Source organism: Aptenodytes forsteri, unplaced genomic scaffold (assembly GCF_000699145.1).
Source record: "Aptenodytes forsteri isolate BGI_AS27 unplaced genomic scaffold, ASM69914v1 Scaffold236, whole genome shotgun sequence".
Lineage (NCBI taxonomy): Eukaryota > Metazoa > Chordata > Aves > Sphenisciformes > Spheniscidae > Aptenodytes > Aptenodytes forsteri.
The window spans coordinates 1,844,966-1,860,233 of NW_008794456.1; the positions used below are offsets into that span (position 1 = coordinate 1,844,966).

General features: G+C 38.3%; 1 protein-coding gene across 1 annotated transcript in view; it reads left to right on the forward strand.

Annotated features, from left to right (window-relative positions):
* ALMS1 (ALMS1, centrosome and basal body associated protein) overlaps positions 1-15,268 on the forward strand; it is a 75,949-nt gene that overhangs the window by 44,525 nt on the left and 16,156 nt on the right. The window contains exons 4-6 of the mRNA XM_009290678.2: positions 5,914-6,084; positions 10,004-11,193; positions 14,724-14,838. Of these exons, the coding sequence (XP_009288953.1) occupies positions 5,952-6,084; positions 10,004-11,193; positions 14,724-14,838 (1,438 nt within the window). The 5' untranslated portion in view covers positions 5,914-5,951. The remainder of the gene's footprint in view (positions 1-5,913; positions 6,085-10,003; positions 11,194-14,723; positions 14,839-15,268) is intronic.

Sequence of the window (15,268 nt, forward strand, 5' to 3'; positions counted from 1 at the left end):
TAGCAAAAAAAAAAAAAAAAAAAAAAAAAATTTTTAAGCTCTTGTCTGAGAGGGAAACTGGCATACTTGTTTTAGGGGAAAAGAGAAATCTCAATTATGGAAAATTAAAGCTTTTCTAATTAAATATTTTCTCATGCTTTGTAAAGAGCAGCTTTCTTTTCTTCCCACTTGTTCCCATGTAACTGAGTTCCTTTCATTTTAGTTCTGCTTCATAAATGCTAGAGTCAAACAACTCAACTGCAAGGGAAAACCTTTTATATCAAGTTCTGTTTCACATAGTGATAGTTATGGCATAGCAAAATGTCAGATGCAGAAGTATCCCCGTAACCTTAAAATGTCATGTAATGTAGTGCTTTGATAACGTGGAGTTTGTTTGGACTCTGGTCCAAACCACAAGAGTTTTAGTGTGTGTGTCTGCTACCTGATTTCTTGGGGGTCACCAGAACTTAACGTTCCATACTTGGTTAAGGTTTGAGTACTTACAACTGGAAGTAAACATGGGTTTCTGCGTTGTTTTGTTTTTCCATGGAGCTATGAAGGGATGCCTTTCATCAGTAATTTACAGATCCCAAGTAGTTAAGTTGTATACAAGATCTCCATCCTTGGAGATTTTCAAAACTTGATGGGACAAGACCCTGAGCAACCTGTTCCGATGTTGAAGTTAGCCCTGCTTTGAGCAAGAGGTCAGACTAGAGACTTCCAGTGGTCTCTTCCAACCTAAGTGTTTCTGTGATTTTGTGTGGCTAACTGGCTGTCTCTTTAATTAATAAAATTATCACTGAAATCAACATATATCGCTAAATCTTTGTGTGTGTGTGTGTCTAAATCCCTTTGAACTTAGTGAATTTAGATAGTGAATATTCATTCAAAAGATAGTCATATCGTTCACAAAACTAAAGGGTTCTGTTATAGATGTCACTGCTGCTGTTTGTTACAGCATCAAAACCTTGTTAGCTAATTTGCTGGCACTTCAAATGAGACAAATTTTTCATTAGTTCCATTAACAGATAAGTTCCAGAGAAAGTGTGTGCTCATTCATGATGACAGACTCTTGATTATTGACAGCACTAGCCTTTCTTTGAGTTCTGCAATCCAGATTTTGGCGAGGGTGGGAAGTTATCCACATAACCTATGTGAATTCTTCTATATTTTTCAGGATCCATGGGTATGTGGTTTGGAAGCTGCTTCTGAGTATAGCCATAATCAGGAACAGGACATAGAGCACTTCAAAACTCCGAGTGACAAAAGATTTCAAACTGACAAACACACACGAGCTGTCAGGACTAAGGAGCTTTTAAAGTCAAGCTTACGACAAGCTGTGCCGTTATACAGAGCTGATCCTTCCGATTGTTGCCTGCTGAAGGATACGCAGTTTAAATCTTTGAGTACCATTCAAACACCTATCTGCAACCGACATCAAACAGTTGCAACTAGTCATTCTGATGCCGTTGTTGAACTTCATCCACCATTGCAGAAGGAATGGGACACGTGCGCAATGAGGTCTGCAGCTGCTTCCGATATACAAACAGAAGTCTATTTACCAGCTCAGAAGAAGCTGTCTGTGGAAGAGTGTTCTGAAGATATGGCTAAGCAAATTACTTCTGTCACCTTTTCATCCCGAAAACGTTTGCAGTTACCATTCACTTCCATGGCACTCAGCACTAGTCTTGGTAGAGATGGTCTTGATGGGATAATGCCTTTGGAGGTTGACTCTGCTAGCACTGAGGAACAGAGCCATGACAAACAGCACCGGGAAGGATATAAGACCTGTCCTCCAAGTCCAGTGCTTGCTGGCTCAGTGTCTAATGAGATTGCTTTTACTGCTGAGAGAGAGAGGTTTCATCATGTCTCTGCTGACAGTAACAGAGTTGGAGCTTATCAAGAAACAGACTGTTTGTCAGATCAGGATTCTGTAAGCATCCATGCTGATAAAAGACAGACCCTTAGTGCAAAAAATTCTGATGTTCTGCCTCAAGATGTGACGGAGTTGGGCAGGCATAGTGCCAGACTTGTGGGGCTTGACTGCGGTACAAGATTCAGTCAAGAAACGAATAGATTTAATGAACCCCATTCTATAAGCTCTTACCAGCAGGAGAAAAGCAGCCCACCTGGCCACATCCAGTTGTATGAGAGCTTAGAAAGTTCAGCTGTACAAACTGCTTTGCTGAAGGACCGTATTAAGTTGTTGGCAGAAGAAAACAAAAGTCCTTCTGATGAATTACCTCTCACCCAGAAAGAGGTTGTGAGGAAGCAAATAGATACGTCCCACCATTCATCTACGGATGAGATTTTATCCACCATGTCTGTATGTCCTTCATCACCAACTAAGAAAGTACTGTCTTGTGTCCACATAACTCTTTCCTCGAAGTGTAACAACTCAGAGCTGCATAGTGACTTGAATACTCAAAATGAGATGAGACTGTGGGATAAACCTGAAGTTAATACTCAACCTGTGTCTTTAAAAACTCCAGAAACTTTAATAGAAGCTGTTTCTAAATTATCAGCTGCTGACCTTATTCCAGAAGATCGAAGATCTTCATCTTTCCCAATGCCAGCATCTTCAGCAGATCCCTGCTTAGTGCTTTCCCCTGTTACAAGCACAGTGGGGCAAGAGCTGCCTCTGCAAAGCAGTGAGAGACCACAAGTTACCGTTCTGGGTTCAGGGGGGTGTAATCTGAAGAATATCTTCAACTCTGTAGTTCCTGCAAAAACTGGGAAAAGTACTTCTGATGCTGCCACTCAGATAACAACAGAAAGTCCTGAAAAAACAACCTTTTCAGCAGAAATTTATGTTAATTCACAAGACAGCGAAAATGCTGTCCACCAGTCATCTCTCCAGAAAGCACATGAACTTCCCAACAATACAACTTCATCTCTTAACAAGACTTCCTCTTTCCCAAGGCAGGGTGGTGAGCAAATTACTGTCTTATATGTATATGTAGACTTTAATCTATTCAAGTTTGAGATATTTATAGGTATTAAAAACCAAAAACAAACCCAGCTTTTTTGTGGAAGTAACATTCTTGAGATAATTTTGATATTTAAAGTTGCTCATATGGGAGAAAACCCAACCCTTAAACTTGGGCTTTGCAGTCTTGTGGGTAGGGAGTTGTATCAGTACAGTTGTGATTCATTTCAGGTTTAGCTGGAACGGAATTTGTTGTGTACAAGTCTGGTTCAAGAAAACTTTCTGACATTTGTTTCTAAATAATTTGATTTGGTTCACTGCTTAGAGTTTATCAAGAGATATATCTGATTGCTGATTTACTCTCTAGTCAAGGTAGTACAAAAACTAAGAGGAGAATATGCACATCACTATTTTCAATAGAATAAAATAGAAAATGTGGAGGGCTTTTAAATCTGTTGATGGAGGAATGTGGATGTTGTGCAGTGGTTTCCCACAGTGGTGTTTTATACTACTGATGTGTGTAGACTTTTGTAGTTTTCATGACTTTTCCTGGGCTCCAGGCTTTGTATCTCTATTCTCAAGATGTAAAATAGTATAAGTTGAGAGAGCAGATTCTTTCATTATATCAGCCGACATATTTTTTTGCACTCTATCTGATCACCTCTTCTCTTTGCTGTTAGAAGTCAGCTACGTTCTGGTCCAAACGTTTGATGAAATTCTGTTATGACAGCATACTGTTTTTATTGACTTGAGAGACAGATATCCACGCTCATTTAAAATTATTTCATGAAACATGGATCAACTGGGAGCTATGTGGGTATGTGAGGGTTTGGGTTTTTTTAAGTCAGTGTTTGTCACCCTAGTCACAAATTTAATATTCAATAGGTAAGTAAGCTATTTTTTCTAGCTAAGAGACAGTCAACCTTCTAACCATTGGGTGGGTATTAAATAATTAAATTAATTAATTAATAATTGCAATTTATTTTCCTAAAGAATAGGGTATTTCTCCAGATTTACCACAGTGGACATCTTCAGCAGTCTCCTTGGGTCCTGATTTGTTGCTTTTATCTTCAGTTGCATTAAAGGATTAAAGCCTGACTTCTGTTAATTGTGTTGCTTCCCCACAGATCAGCCCTTATTGCTGCCGTATAAACCTTCTGGAAGTACTGGGATGTATTATGTTCCTTATCTAAAGGCAGGATCCAAAATTTCTCCAGTTGGGTCAGAAACCAGCGTTGAGAGCTCTCACTCAGGTACTTATTTATCTTAGGCCTTCCAAATGCAAAACGATGGTTGTAGTTCATGGATCAAAATATACCTATTTCTTATGCAAAGTTGTCTCAGTTGAGCTCGGAACTCTTCTGTCCTACCAGTTTAGAGTAAGTGCATTGATTTTAATAGAAAAATGTCTTTGTTCATGTTCACACCACTTTATAACACAAAGATGTAGGAGTCCTGACTGAAGGCTATGGTTTAAATTTCTTTGATGAAAGGGGATGTTAGTACTCCGTTCTGGCAGTGAAAAGAAACAAGGCTCAATGTTTTACAGCTTGATAATTCTTTACTTTCCTCTGGGAATTACTATTCAGTTTGGACTCTTTCATATCTCTGCCAGTTCTCCTTCTTTTTAGTTCCCTTATTTATGTACATTCTCCCCCTTTTTTATATTAATTTGGTATGTGTGCATTCTGAAATATCTGCATAATACAACACGCATTTCAGATAATAGCTTTCTCAGTACTGAATTTCTTTCCTCCATGTTAGGGGAGTCCAGTGTAGAAAGCATTTCTATAAACAAAGTAATTTGTAACTGTGGTTTAAAATATATATTCACCTCTCCCCCCCCATCCTCCCATCTCCCAGTGAAAAACACTTCTCATTTATCGGGGGAAAGGATGCTCTGTGATTCATCAACTTCTTTTGCTTTGCCTGCTCTTATTTTTCAGTTCTCTCCTGTACATAAAGAACACATCACTTAAGCATTATAGGTCTTGTTTGTAGGTTGTTTTCAGTGAGAGCTTTTTGACATCCAAAGTTATTTGTAGACAAAACTAACATTACAGAGATGTCCAGTTCCTGACAGACGTGTCCCAGGGAAGCAGGTTGATACAACAGTGACAGTAAGTGCACAGGTTAGTCAGCATAGCCACAAATTGTGCTTGTAACTGTTTGTGTGCCTCTGATCATTACCTTTTCCCAGTCTGTCTGTTGTAATATGGTCAAAAGGAGAGAAACAAATGTGATGCGAGTCTGTTGTTTTGCAAAAAGTATGATGCTAGATATAAAAATTCAATATGCATATGAGGCAGTGCAAGGTTCTAGAAAATGTATGGCAGAATTAAAAAATAAATTTTGTTTTTTAAACTCCCTGCTGCGGCGAGGATTCTTAGCTCATGAGTAGTAGCTGAAGGAAGTTGAGTTGAGTAAGTCTGCTGAATGTAACCAGGTGGTGTTGACAAGGATGATAAATCAGTTAGGGGCCATTTTAGGTTTCTAACATTAGGAGACAGCGATATGATAGTAAGAGAGCTTTTGTTTAGAAGTTATACAGACCTACTTTAGTCTTCCAGTTTTTCTCCATTGCTGTTCTGAGCTTAGAAAATAGATATTTACATCAGTCAGTGAAAATGTCTGGAATTTTAATGTGAGCAAGAAGGGAGTCTGGACATTCCAAGTCCTGTGTCTGGCTTCCTAGCAAACCTGTCTAATGCTCATTTTCTTGTATTCTTCTCTGCTCATTAGTAGAGTAGGTAAAATTAATCTACCTCTCAGGGAAGAACCTTGTCGCTAAAGATCATGGAGAACAATGTGGTGCAATACCTACTGCTGCTGTATTAGTCACTAGAACTGCTCACTAGAGATCATCATTGTTGGTTGCTGAACATACTGGTACTAATACTTGGATAATAGGCTTTCTTTCAGACACTGTCTTTGTTGTGAAATTTCTGTACCTATTTTTCCTGCTGCCTCTTTTTACTCATAGTTATTGATCTCTTTCTCTTCAGGGTCAAATGATGCTTTTCCTCCAAGGTTTCCGGCAAACATGCTTGGTTTAAGGGATGATAATCCTCCAGACAGTACAGCTATCAAGCACAAAGGAGGAATTTACAGTAAGAGGGCCAAGCCCAAGCTAGCCTGGGCTGAGGAGCAAATGATACCGCTGGAAGCTTCCCCAGGTAGTTAAAGTGTGTGTTTAATTTTACTTGTGTTTTCATACACATGAAAGAAAGCAGAGCAAAAGAATTCTGTTTCAGGATCCATGATTTCTGGTCTCATGATATTGCTGATAGTCTGCTTGAAGATGCTGAATTTGACTCGTTTTTCTCTTCCCTATCTTTCTGCTCCTCCCTCTCAGCCCAAATACTTGGACATTAGTATTTGCTAGCATTCCAGTGGCCACAGTGCTTATCGGAGCCTTTGTAAGATTTTTTTTGGGTTTGGTGGGGTTTGGCTTTTTTTGGTTTTTGTGGGTTTGTGTTTTTTTTTTTTTAATAAGGCACTCTTAAGTTTGTGAAGTGCAAAGTCTTCTTTAAGTGTAGAAAGGATGCCTGTGTAGAAAATGACAGAAATTCCCTGGTAAATAAAAGCAGGTGGGATGGCTCTGTATATTGGGTTGGGGTTGTGTTCCTGCCCACAAATACACTGACGTCTTGTGAGGTCATATAAAGTATCTCTGTAATGTTGGTATTTAACTGACTTTTAATTTGATTTGACTGATGTCTCTTTCTTCCTCCCCTCCATTAACCTTGTTGGATGGTACTCCTGAGGGATGAAGGTCAGGGTTTACTACTATAGTAGTCTACTTTAAGGCTTTATGTGTTGAGAATGCTGGCAAAATGAAATTACACTATGCTAACTGATGATTTTGATGGTGTCTCTCATGACAGTAGCTAAAATTAGTCCTGATGGACACTCCTTTTGTACAAAACCTCATTCTGTGATTTTGAGTGGTGGCTGAACTTCCTTGAGTCTGAGTAGGGATGAGGATTTTTGTTGTGTTTGAGAATTGCATCTTGTTCCTGGACAGAAGTAACTGTAAACAGAAAATTGCTCAGTGGTTGCCATCTCTCCTAAATGCAGCTATTAATTCCTCAGGGAAGCTGTTTATTGCACAGTACAGTATTTTGCAACACGTGCCATACTAAACAAAGAGTGAGCAAATTGCAAGGAGGTAATATAATTGTGGCTGTTAATGAGGAATGGGACCTGAAACATATGAACAGTGTAATGGATTCTGAATTAGAGAGTTCCTGCTCTCTTCTAGGCAGTCACATATATAGGGTTTTTGGGAGCCCATTTATTTTTCTTAGTGTCACGTAAACTTGTTATATGAAGACATTTAATGAAACAGATTTGTATGGAGTACCTCAGTGTGATTATTATTGTCCTTTTTAAGCAGGCAGCTCAATATGCCTGGGGTAAGGTCACCCCACAGAGCTGTGCTGATGTATTGATAGGGATTCCTTCTGATGATTTTAATTCTTCACTTTAGAAGGGGTTTTCTTTGAAGGTTTTCTCTTCAGAATGGAGAGATTTTGGTAGTTCCAGAAGATAATTTAAAATGATTGCATAAGACACACTGAACTTCATTATTTTATGTTCATTTTACTTTTTTTGGTAAGTGTACATAGGACCAATAGTTGAAGTAGTGCAACAATAAAGACAATGTTATCTTAACCTAGTTTTTCTAATGGAAGAAATAATTCTCTGTGAGCATTTATAAAATGCAAGGATACGGAAACAAGTGGAGTAAGATAGAAAAATGCTTTTCTTCATTCACTGCGGGTAACTCAGAAGAATGCTGGGTCATGGCAGTAGAGCTGAAGAAAGAGTGCGTGTATAGAAGTCAGCTCTCCGAACAAGAATCTGCAGTGACAAACAAAATATCATGTTGGAGCAGAGATCAATGGATACCTGTCTCTCTGAATAGCCTGGATAAAAATGAAAGGGGAACACAGGTGTTAATATAAAATTATCTAATAGTATTTTTCTGTAGTTGTGATGGTCTAAAGACACCGGCAAGAAAAGAACTGTAAGCAGAAATAATCTTTTGTTAAACCAGCCAGTACAGTTGGAAATTTAAGCAAGCTCTGAAGAGACTTGCATGTCTAAAATCTTCTCTGACTTCTTCAACTATATTTTTAGATGGTCTAATAAAAGATTACCTCTACCCACAGAGCTTGTCTAGAGCTTAAAATTATGCAAGTTATGTATTTTTTAAAAAAAGTTTCTCTATATGCGCTTATTTTTATTTTTTGCCTGTTTGCATTCCTTCCATTTTGTTGGTAACTTTTTGAAAATATAGAAATAGCAAAAATTCTGCATAGTATTCCCAAGCCTGATCTCATTTGTCAGGAGGATGTGGAGGAATCCTCTTACATGAGTATATAAACATTGACCTTGTATGGAAAGACAAATTCCTCCAATTTCAGAGTTAGTGAGACTGGGTCTGGTTATGCTACTCATGATCTTGACGTTACACTGAAGTGTCTCTGTGTTGGGAAGGGAAGAGATGTTTTCCTTACATTTTATACAAGTGACTAAATAAAAGTGAGGTTTATGAGGCAGTGTTAACACTATGAATTCACGCAGTCGTAACCCTTCCCGAGCTTATCTTGCATCACTTTTTCCCATGTGGAACTGAGGATTTATAAAAACATAGCTTGTGATTCTTGATGAGGTAGGTAGGTGTTTCCTCCTGGGGTAGGGAGAGGCTTGGCTTGTGGGACTTGCACCCTTTCGCTGAATCAGTGGCAAAGCTTGCTCAAATGAAGGAAGGGAGACCTGGTTTCCAGTTCTGTTCTCATCAGTAGATCACAGTCACGGAAACAAGAGTGTTTAAAACAAAACAACAAAAATACAGACAAAAAACAAACTTAGGAGGAATGTTGGAGAGCTAGAGAAAAAATAGTATGAGTGAGATTCCTGCCATTAATGGAGCTTGATACGCATTTGCTGACAGCTCCCCATTACCTAGGCACTGGTGTTACCATTAGTAAATGGACTGTTCTTTTTTTTTATTGACTTTGTATTTATATTAAAGCTATTACTACTCTATAAGGCATCTTTACATGACATACTTGGCTAAAATGGCATGGAATATCTTGCAGTAAGCATAGGGACTTGGGAAATCCTTCTGGCACTAGCATCTATAATTCCTACTTTCTGCCTTCATGGATCATTGTATAATTCAGTCCATTGTACAAAGAACATAACATGAAACACATTTTTACTTTTTAAAATTTGATTTTTTTTTTTAACAGTGTATTACAAATGGCTTTAAAATTATTTTGGAGTATATTCCTGCTAGCACATGCTGCGTGCATACTTAATGTATGTCTATGACAAATGAGTTTATAATTGGATTTCCGCATATAGTCCTTTGTAATTTCAGATAGTAGCATATTCTGGGGGGATTTCACTGCTGCTTTGAACTAAAATGTGTCATCTGAGCTTGAAAGCAAAGCAGGGCTAGATCTTGGTATGCTATCAGAGATGGTTTGAGGAGCTGTGCAGGAAGTGGTATTGGTTGTCTTTATATATATATGCTGTTCGGAGTTAGTTAAGATAATGTTCAGATCCTTGGTATGCTATCAGAGATGGTTTGAGGAGCTGTGCAGGAAGTGGTATTGGTTGTCTTTATATATATGCTGTTCGGAGTTAGTTAAGAGATAATGTTCAGGCATAGCCCTAGGGGATGTTTATACTCCCTGGGCATTTGTCTGAAAAGAGGCAAAATGAGTTGTGGCTGCCTGTCATGAGTTTCCATAAATATAAATAAAGACTCAGTCCAAATTTTGGTCTGGGTAATTACCTGTGGTGTATGTAGATTCCTCCTTCAGATTCAGTTGGATATAATATTCTCTTGGATTCCATGTTGCAAATGATAGAAAATGTTATTTATGTACTTTGAAAATGCTGAAACTTCATTTCTAAGTTTGTTGCATTTCGGGAATGGGTACAATGATTCCTGCTTTCAATCCTTTGAAGTGATTGGAAAGTGTTAGGATGAAAATCATCCTGTTTAAGATTTGCTGTTTGCTACTTGCTTCCCTGTAAAGAAACAAAAATTTAAAGTGTCGTCTTCTCTTCTAGAATGCACAGATCATTCGAAGTCTGTAAAAACCACTCATTCGGTCTTCAAATCTGCACGGTTCTACCTTCATCGTCCAATGCCCGTGTGTGAGAGCTACTTCCTGTCTAACAGCGAGCTGTCGGAAGACAGTTCTGGTATTAGACGTGCTAGACCTTCCTCAGGGCCTGTCTTGCAGAATCGGAAAAAAGCACATCGTCATCAATGTGGTTTCTCTGTTTGTCATAAAAAAGGTGGTGAAAACGAATTCTTTCCACTCACTGCAGAAGCAGATTACAGCAAGAATGAGGATCTAAATGTTAGTTTGGGGAGTGAAACGTCAGGGAAGGAGCTACTTCAACATGGCAGAAGAGAAGCAGAACAAAAGGCAGCTAGAAATTATCCTGTGCCGTGTAGCCAAACAACTCGCCTTAATGAGACTGTGGAGAAAGACCTGCCACCGAGACAGAGAACCCACTCCAGTGGTAGATTAGATGAACTCTGGATTAAGTTTTTGGAGTGCCAGAAGAGACACCAGCACCATGATTGTAGGAGTAACGGTGAGCTGTCCCTTGTTGAACGCCTCGATCGATTGGCCAGGGTCCTTCAGAATCCCATTAAGCATATGCTAATACCAACAAAATCTGAAAAGAATGTTTCTGAAAAGAAAATTAAGGGAAGAGAGCAGAAGAAAATAAGACTGACAGAAAAGAGCATGTCTGAAAGTACCTTAAAGCCTAATGCAACACATGTTGAAGAAAGACCATGTATCACCCATGATAAAAATAACCTTGTTGAGCTCAGGAAAAATGGGTCAGGAGAAAAAATTATCTGCCACATGAATAAAATTTTGGAGCACCAGCAGTACTTGGAAACTCCTAGTGACACTTCCTCAGAGACAAGGCTTAGTAGGGATCATGGCACCACAATCAGTTCCACCACCTCTGAATCAGATGTGGTGACCCAAACAGAGATGGAAACTGCTACTCAGACTGAGGAGAGCAGTTCCATTTCCACCATTGATACTGCCAGGCTGATCAGGGCTTTTGGGCATGAAAGAGTGCGGGTGTCACCAAGACTCTCCCAGCTTTATCATACCATCAACCACCAGAAAAGCCGCTCTGAAAAGTGGGACAAGGGAAGTGGCAAAGCAGTCGGTGTAGAATATCCAAAGGTTACTTCTGAGAGACACAGGAAAAGGAAAGAGATCCAGGTATGTGGTCAGTTAGACCAAACGACAATTTTAATTAATCTTTACAGGAACTCTTAAACTGCTGTACAGTAGTAGAGTTTGTTCTTTGGACAATCATTTAATATTTCCCAGAGAGTATTGTTTATATGGTAGGCTTCTGTCTTTGATCTAAGTAGCTCAAACAAGTCTGTCTGCCTTTCCAGGAATAAGGATGAGATCAAAATATCTTAAAACATAAATTGTGTTTTCTTTCCCTTTGTTCTTATTTATCTTTTTTTCTCTTCCTTTATTTGTCTTGGGAAGGAAGATCCTGCTGTATCTGATTTCTAGTTACCTGCAGGTTCTGTGCTTTAGCAATCCTGAAGACCGTAGTGGCAAGTTGAGGTTGTAAATTTTGACTGCATATTGCTACCTGAATATCTCTGGGCCACGATAATACCATTTCATAAAAATTGGAATTATTATTTGAATTTTGTTACTGTTTGTCTATTTTAAATGTTGGAGTTACTTTGTCTTGCTGAGTGTTGGTTGTAAGCTTCTTCAATTTCTGTATTTGGCGGTTTAGGCGTATTAAAAGACCAAGTCTCCACCTTAAGGATTCTAGGTGAAAAGTCTGGAGTAAAGCTGTTTTAAAGTGGAGAAAATCTTTCTGATTATCTCAGCTGAATTTGGCCATTGCCTTTTGGAGGAGAAATGAAAATTAATTTCCTGAAAGGGAGCCTTGGCATGGATTTGGTGATTATAGTAAGAAATTACAGAGTTTTGGTGTTCTGTAACATGCATTAATGCTGAAAAGTACAGGAACAAGTGAGAAATATTTTTCTTTTTTTTTCATATTAACAGAAGAAAGTGGTAGTGTCGTCATTACTAATAGATTTCATTGAAATGAGTTAGGGTTTGGTTTTTTCCTGAAAGGGAGCCTTGGCATGGATTTGGTGATTATAGTAAGAAATTACAGAGTTTTGGTGTTCTGTAACATGCATTAATGCTGAAAAGTACAGGAACAAGTGAGAAATATTTTTCTTTTTTTTTCATATTAACAGAAGAAAGTGGTAGTGTCGTCATTACTAATAGATTTCATTGAAATGAGTTAGGGTTTGGTTTTTTTATAGAAACAACTCAAACTCTGTGTGTCAAGTAAGCTAATGAATGCATGTCTGGGGGAGAAAGTCTTTTTCAAGACTAAGAATGGTTTTAGAAATATTTTTATTAATATTTTTATTTATAATATTTATTTAAAGATAAAATAAAATTGTCATAAACTTTGCAACATTAGGACTATTAATCAAACACTGACCATCTAACAATGAAATTCAGATCCAACATTTCTTGCACGGTTGTAGTATTTAGGAGGTTATTTTATTTCATATTCCATTCATAAGACTAATCTTTCAATGTCTGTTTGGACCTTAAAACCAACATCTAGTCTTTTGCCTGTTGAAATCACCCGTGAGATAACTGATTGCAGTAATAGTATATGAGAATAAAGGCTCACCGTTCCCAGTGCTTGGTGTTGCATTGAGCCCATATGGCTTTAGAAAGTAGTATCTTTTATCTGCTGATGTAGTGTTCTTTTTAAAAATGCATATAAAGAGACACATAACCCACCTCAAATAAGGAGTGAGAGAAAATTGATGGCAAAATGGCAAACTTAATTTAAAATCCAAATTTTGGTAATGGTCTGTGATGCTTGGCTGAACAGAAATCAAGATTTTTTTTTTTTTAGTTGCAAATATCTGTGGTTCAGAGACAGATATTTATTTATAGCAGGAGCCCTACCCCTAGAGAGACTACTGTACGAATCTTTCAGGCAAGTGCTGCATTTTGTAGCTCTTTTTTTTTATGAGAGCCTATTGTCAGCTCTGCTTCCAGAAAACTTGGCTACAGCTTTTTTTATTTATAGATGCTGAACCCATCCCAGAAGGTTTTTGTTTATTACAGTATCTCTAAAGCACTCTTCAAGCTGCCATCTGGTAGCAGGTACAAAGCTAAAGGTTGCACTATTCAGCTGCTGAAGGGCTTTGAAAGCACTGCACTGAATAGTCTAGTCCAAATAGGAATATGCATGTCAATATTCAGTATTGAATGGCTGCTTATATTTATTTGTGCAGGCTGATATGCATATGCATGCAAATGGGTTATCTTGTTTTTTTCCCTTACTTTATACTCCCTCCATTTTTGCTGAGTGCATATTCAAATTTGCTTCTGTTCTCTGAAAGAAGATACATATCTACGACATCTGTCTAGTGCACTCTACTAGAGCTGAAATAGCTTTATGAAACTAAAAAACAGTTCTTGTCAGTATGCGTGAGAGTAAAAATTGCCTCCTTTTAATGTTGAAATGAAATTATGTTTTGCATTGAAGTGGTGATAGCAGAGGTTCAATAAAAAGGTAATAAAAAAGCCTCTGTTCATTTCCATCGTGGCTAGCGTTATGAGTTACTAATAGGATACTAATTGCTATGATCAAGGAAAAAAAATAAATCTGTTTCATAATTAAAAATTAAATTCAGGGGAGATTGGTCTGTGCCACACTGTTGGATTTGAAGCCTGGGGAAGCACTGTCAGTTAATTGCTGTTAATAAAGCATTAACCTTCTTTGTATTTTATATAACCAAAAACCATGTGGACTAGATGCATTACACTTACAGAGTATATTCCTTTTTAAATGGCTGTAAAGCTATAACTTGACATAAAATTTAAATTAATTTATTACAACAAAGCTGTGCTGCTTACATCCCTGCAGCTGGAACTTCTGTTTGTGTGAATGGTGAAGATGTGAAACTAGTGCTTTGCCTAAGCCATGATCTTACCATGCGTCTCCTTTTTCTTGTTTTTATTGAGTTTAGTTTTCTCCACCTGGAGAACTTTGTGAAATGAGGATCACAGGGTGAGAGAACATCCCATGTTTTGAAAGGACTTTGCTCTGCCATGCCAATGGTACAGAACTGGAGTTCAATTTGAATTTACAAAGCAACGTGTTAATCTTTCAAGACAGTTTGTTCCTCCAGCAAACCCAGCAACCTTTAAAGGCTTTTGGTTTGAGAGGGTAGGAATATAGGATTTGGTTTAGGTGTTTATTCTCCCTCTTTCCAAAGCAGAAATATTTCACACTTTGTGGTCTTTCATGACAGTACAGCCAACAAATGATCTTGCCACAGCAAAGGGTTTTTATAAGTCTGTCTTGACAGGCCACATTGTCGCAGGAACTTTTGACAAACAAATTGGAGGATGCTCAGCGCTGTACAGAATCTGATCACAGGCAAGCTCTTGCCTACAGAAACCATGCACTCTTCTTACCAGAATGGGATGCAGAAAGTGCATTGGTGCATGAGGATAAAGTCAAGGCTGACTGTAGTGTGGCATAGCAATAAGAGACACCGATCAGCCTGTGATAAACATCTCAATAACAACAGGATCAAGGTACAACAAGTGAAGAGTGATGACTATAACTTTTTTGCTGTTTAAAACCTGCTTTCTGTTCATTTCGGTTAGTATTTCAGGAATTTCTGTTCTCTTGCTTGTTTGGTTTTTTGTGTTGTTTTTTCTAGAAGGTAGTCTCCCTTTCATCAGATTTACCTTCTGCAAGCAGCAGTTCATGGGGGCCAAGCTCTGCTCTTAGTAACAAGCGGCGGACACGGATGCTAAACAAAGGTATCCAAGCAGGTGAGTTGTTGAATTCCAGACTTGTCTTGTCTGTATTTGCTTCTGCCTTTCATCTTTTTGGAAACTGTTCTCGAAAGTCTGTTGCATGTTTCTGGTGATGGGTATGTACACGCAGCATTCTTCAAATTCACTTCAAATGCTTTTAGAGAAAGATGTTATGTTCTAATTAAAATGAGCCATTTCATTTCCTTTCTTGGTCTGCTTGAGTAGTAGCCAGTTTTCTCACTTGCTTGTAAGTTTTATTAACCTAAGCTTCTGATCCATTTCGATAGTAAAGGTGGACTAACTGTATTTTTTTTTTTATACATTGTTTTCTCCGCAAGACATCTGTTACTTACAGAATGTATTTTGTAGGCATATGTGTCGTGGTTTAACCTCAGTCGGCAACTACCCCCCCCCCCCCCCCCCCCCCCCCCCCCCCCCCCCCCCC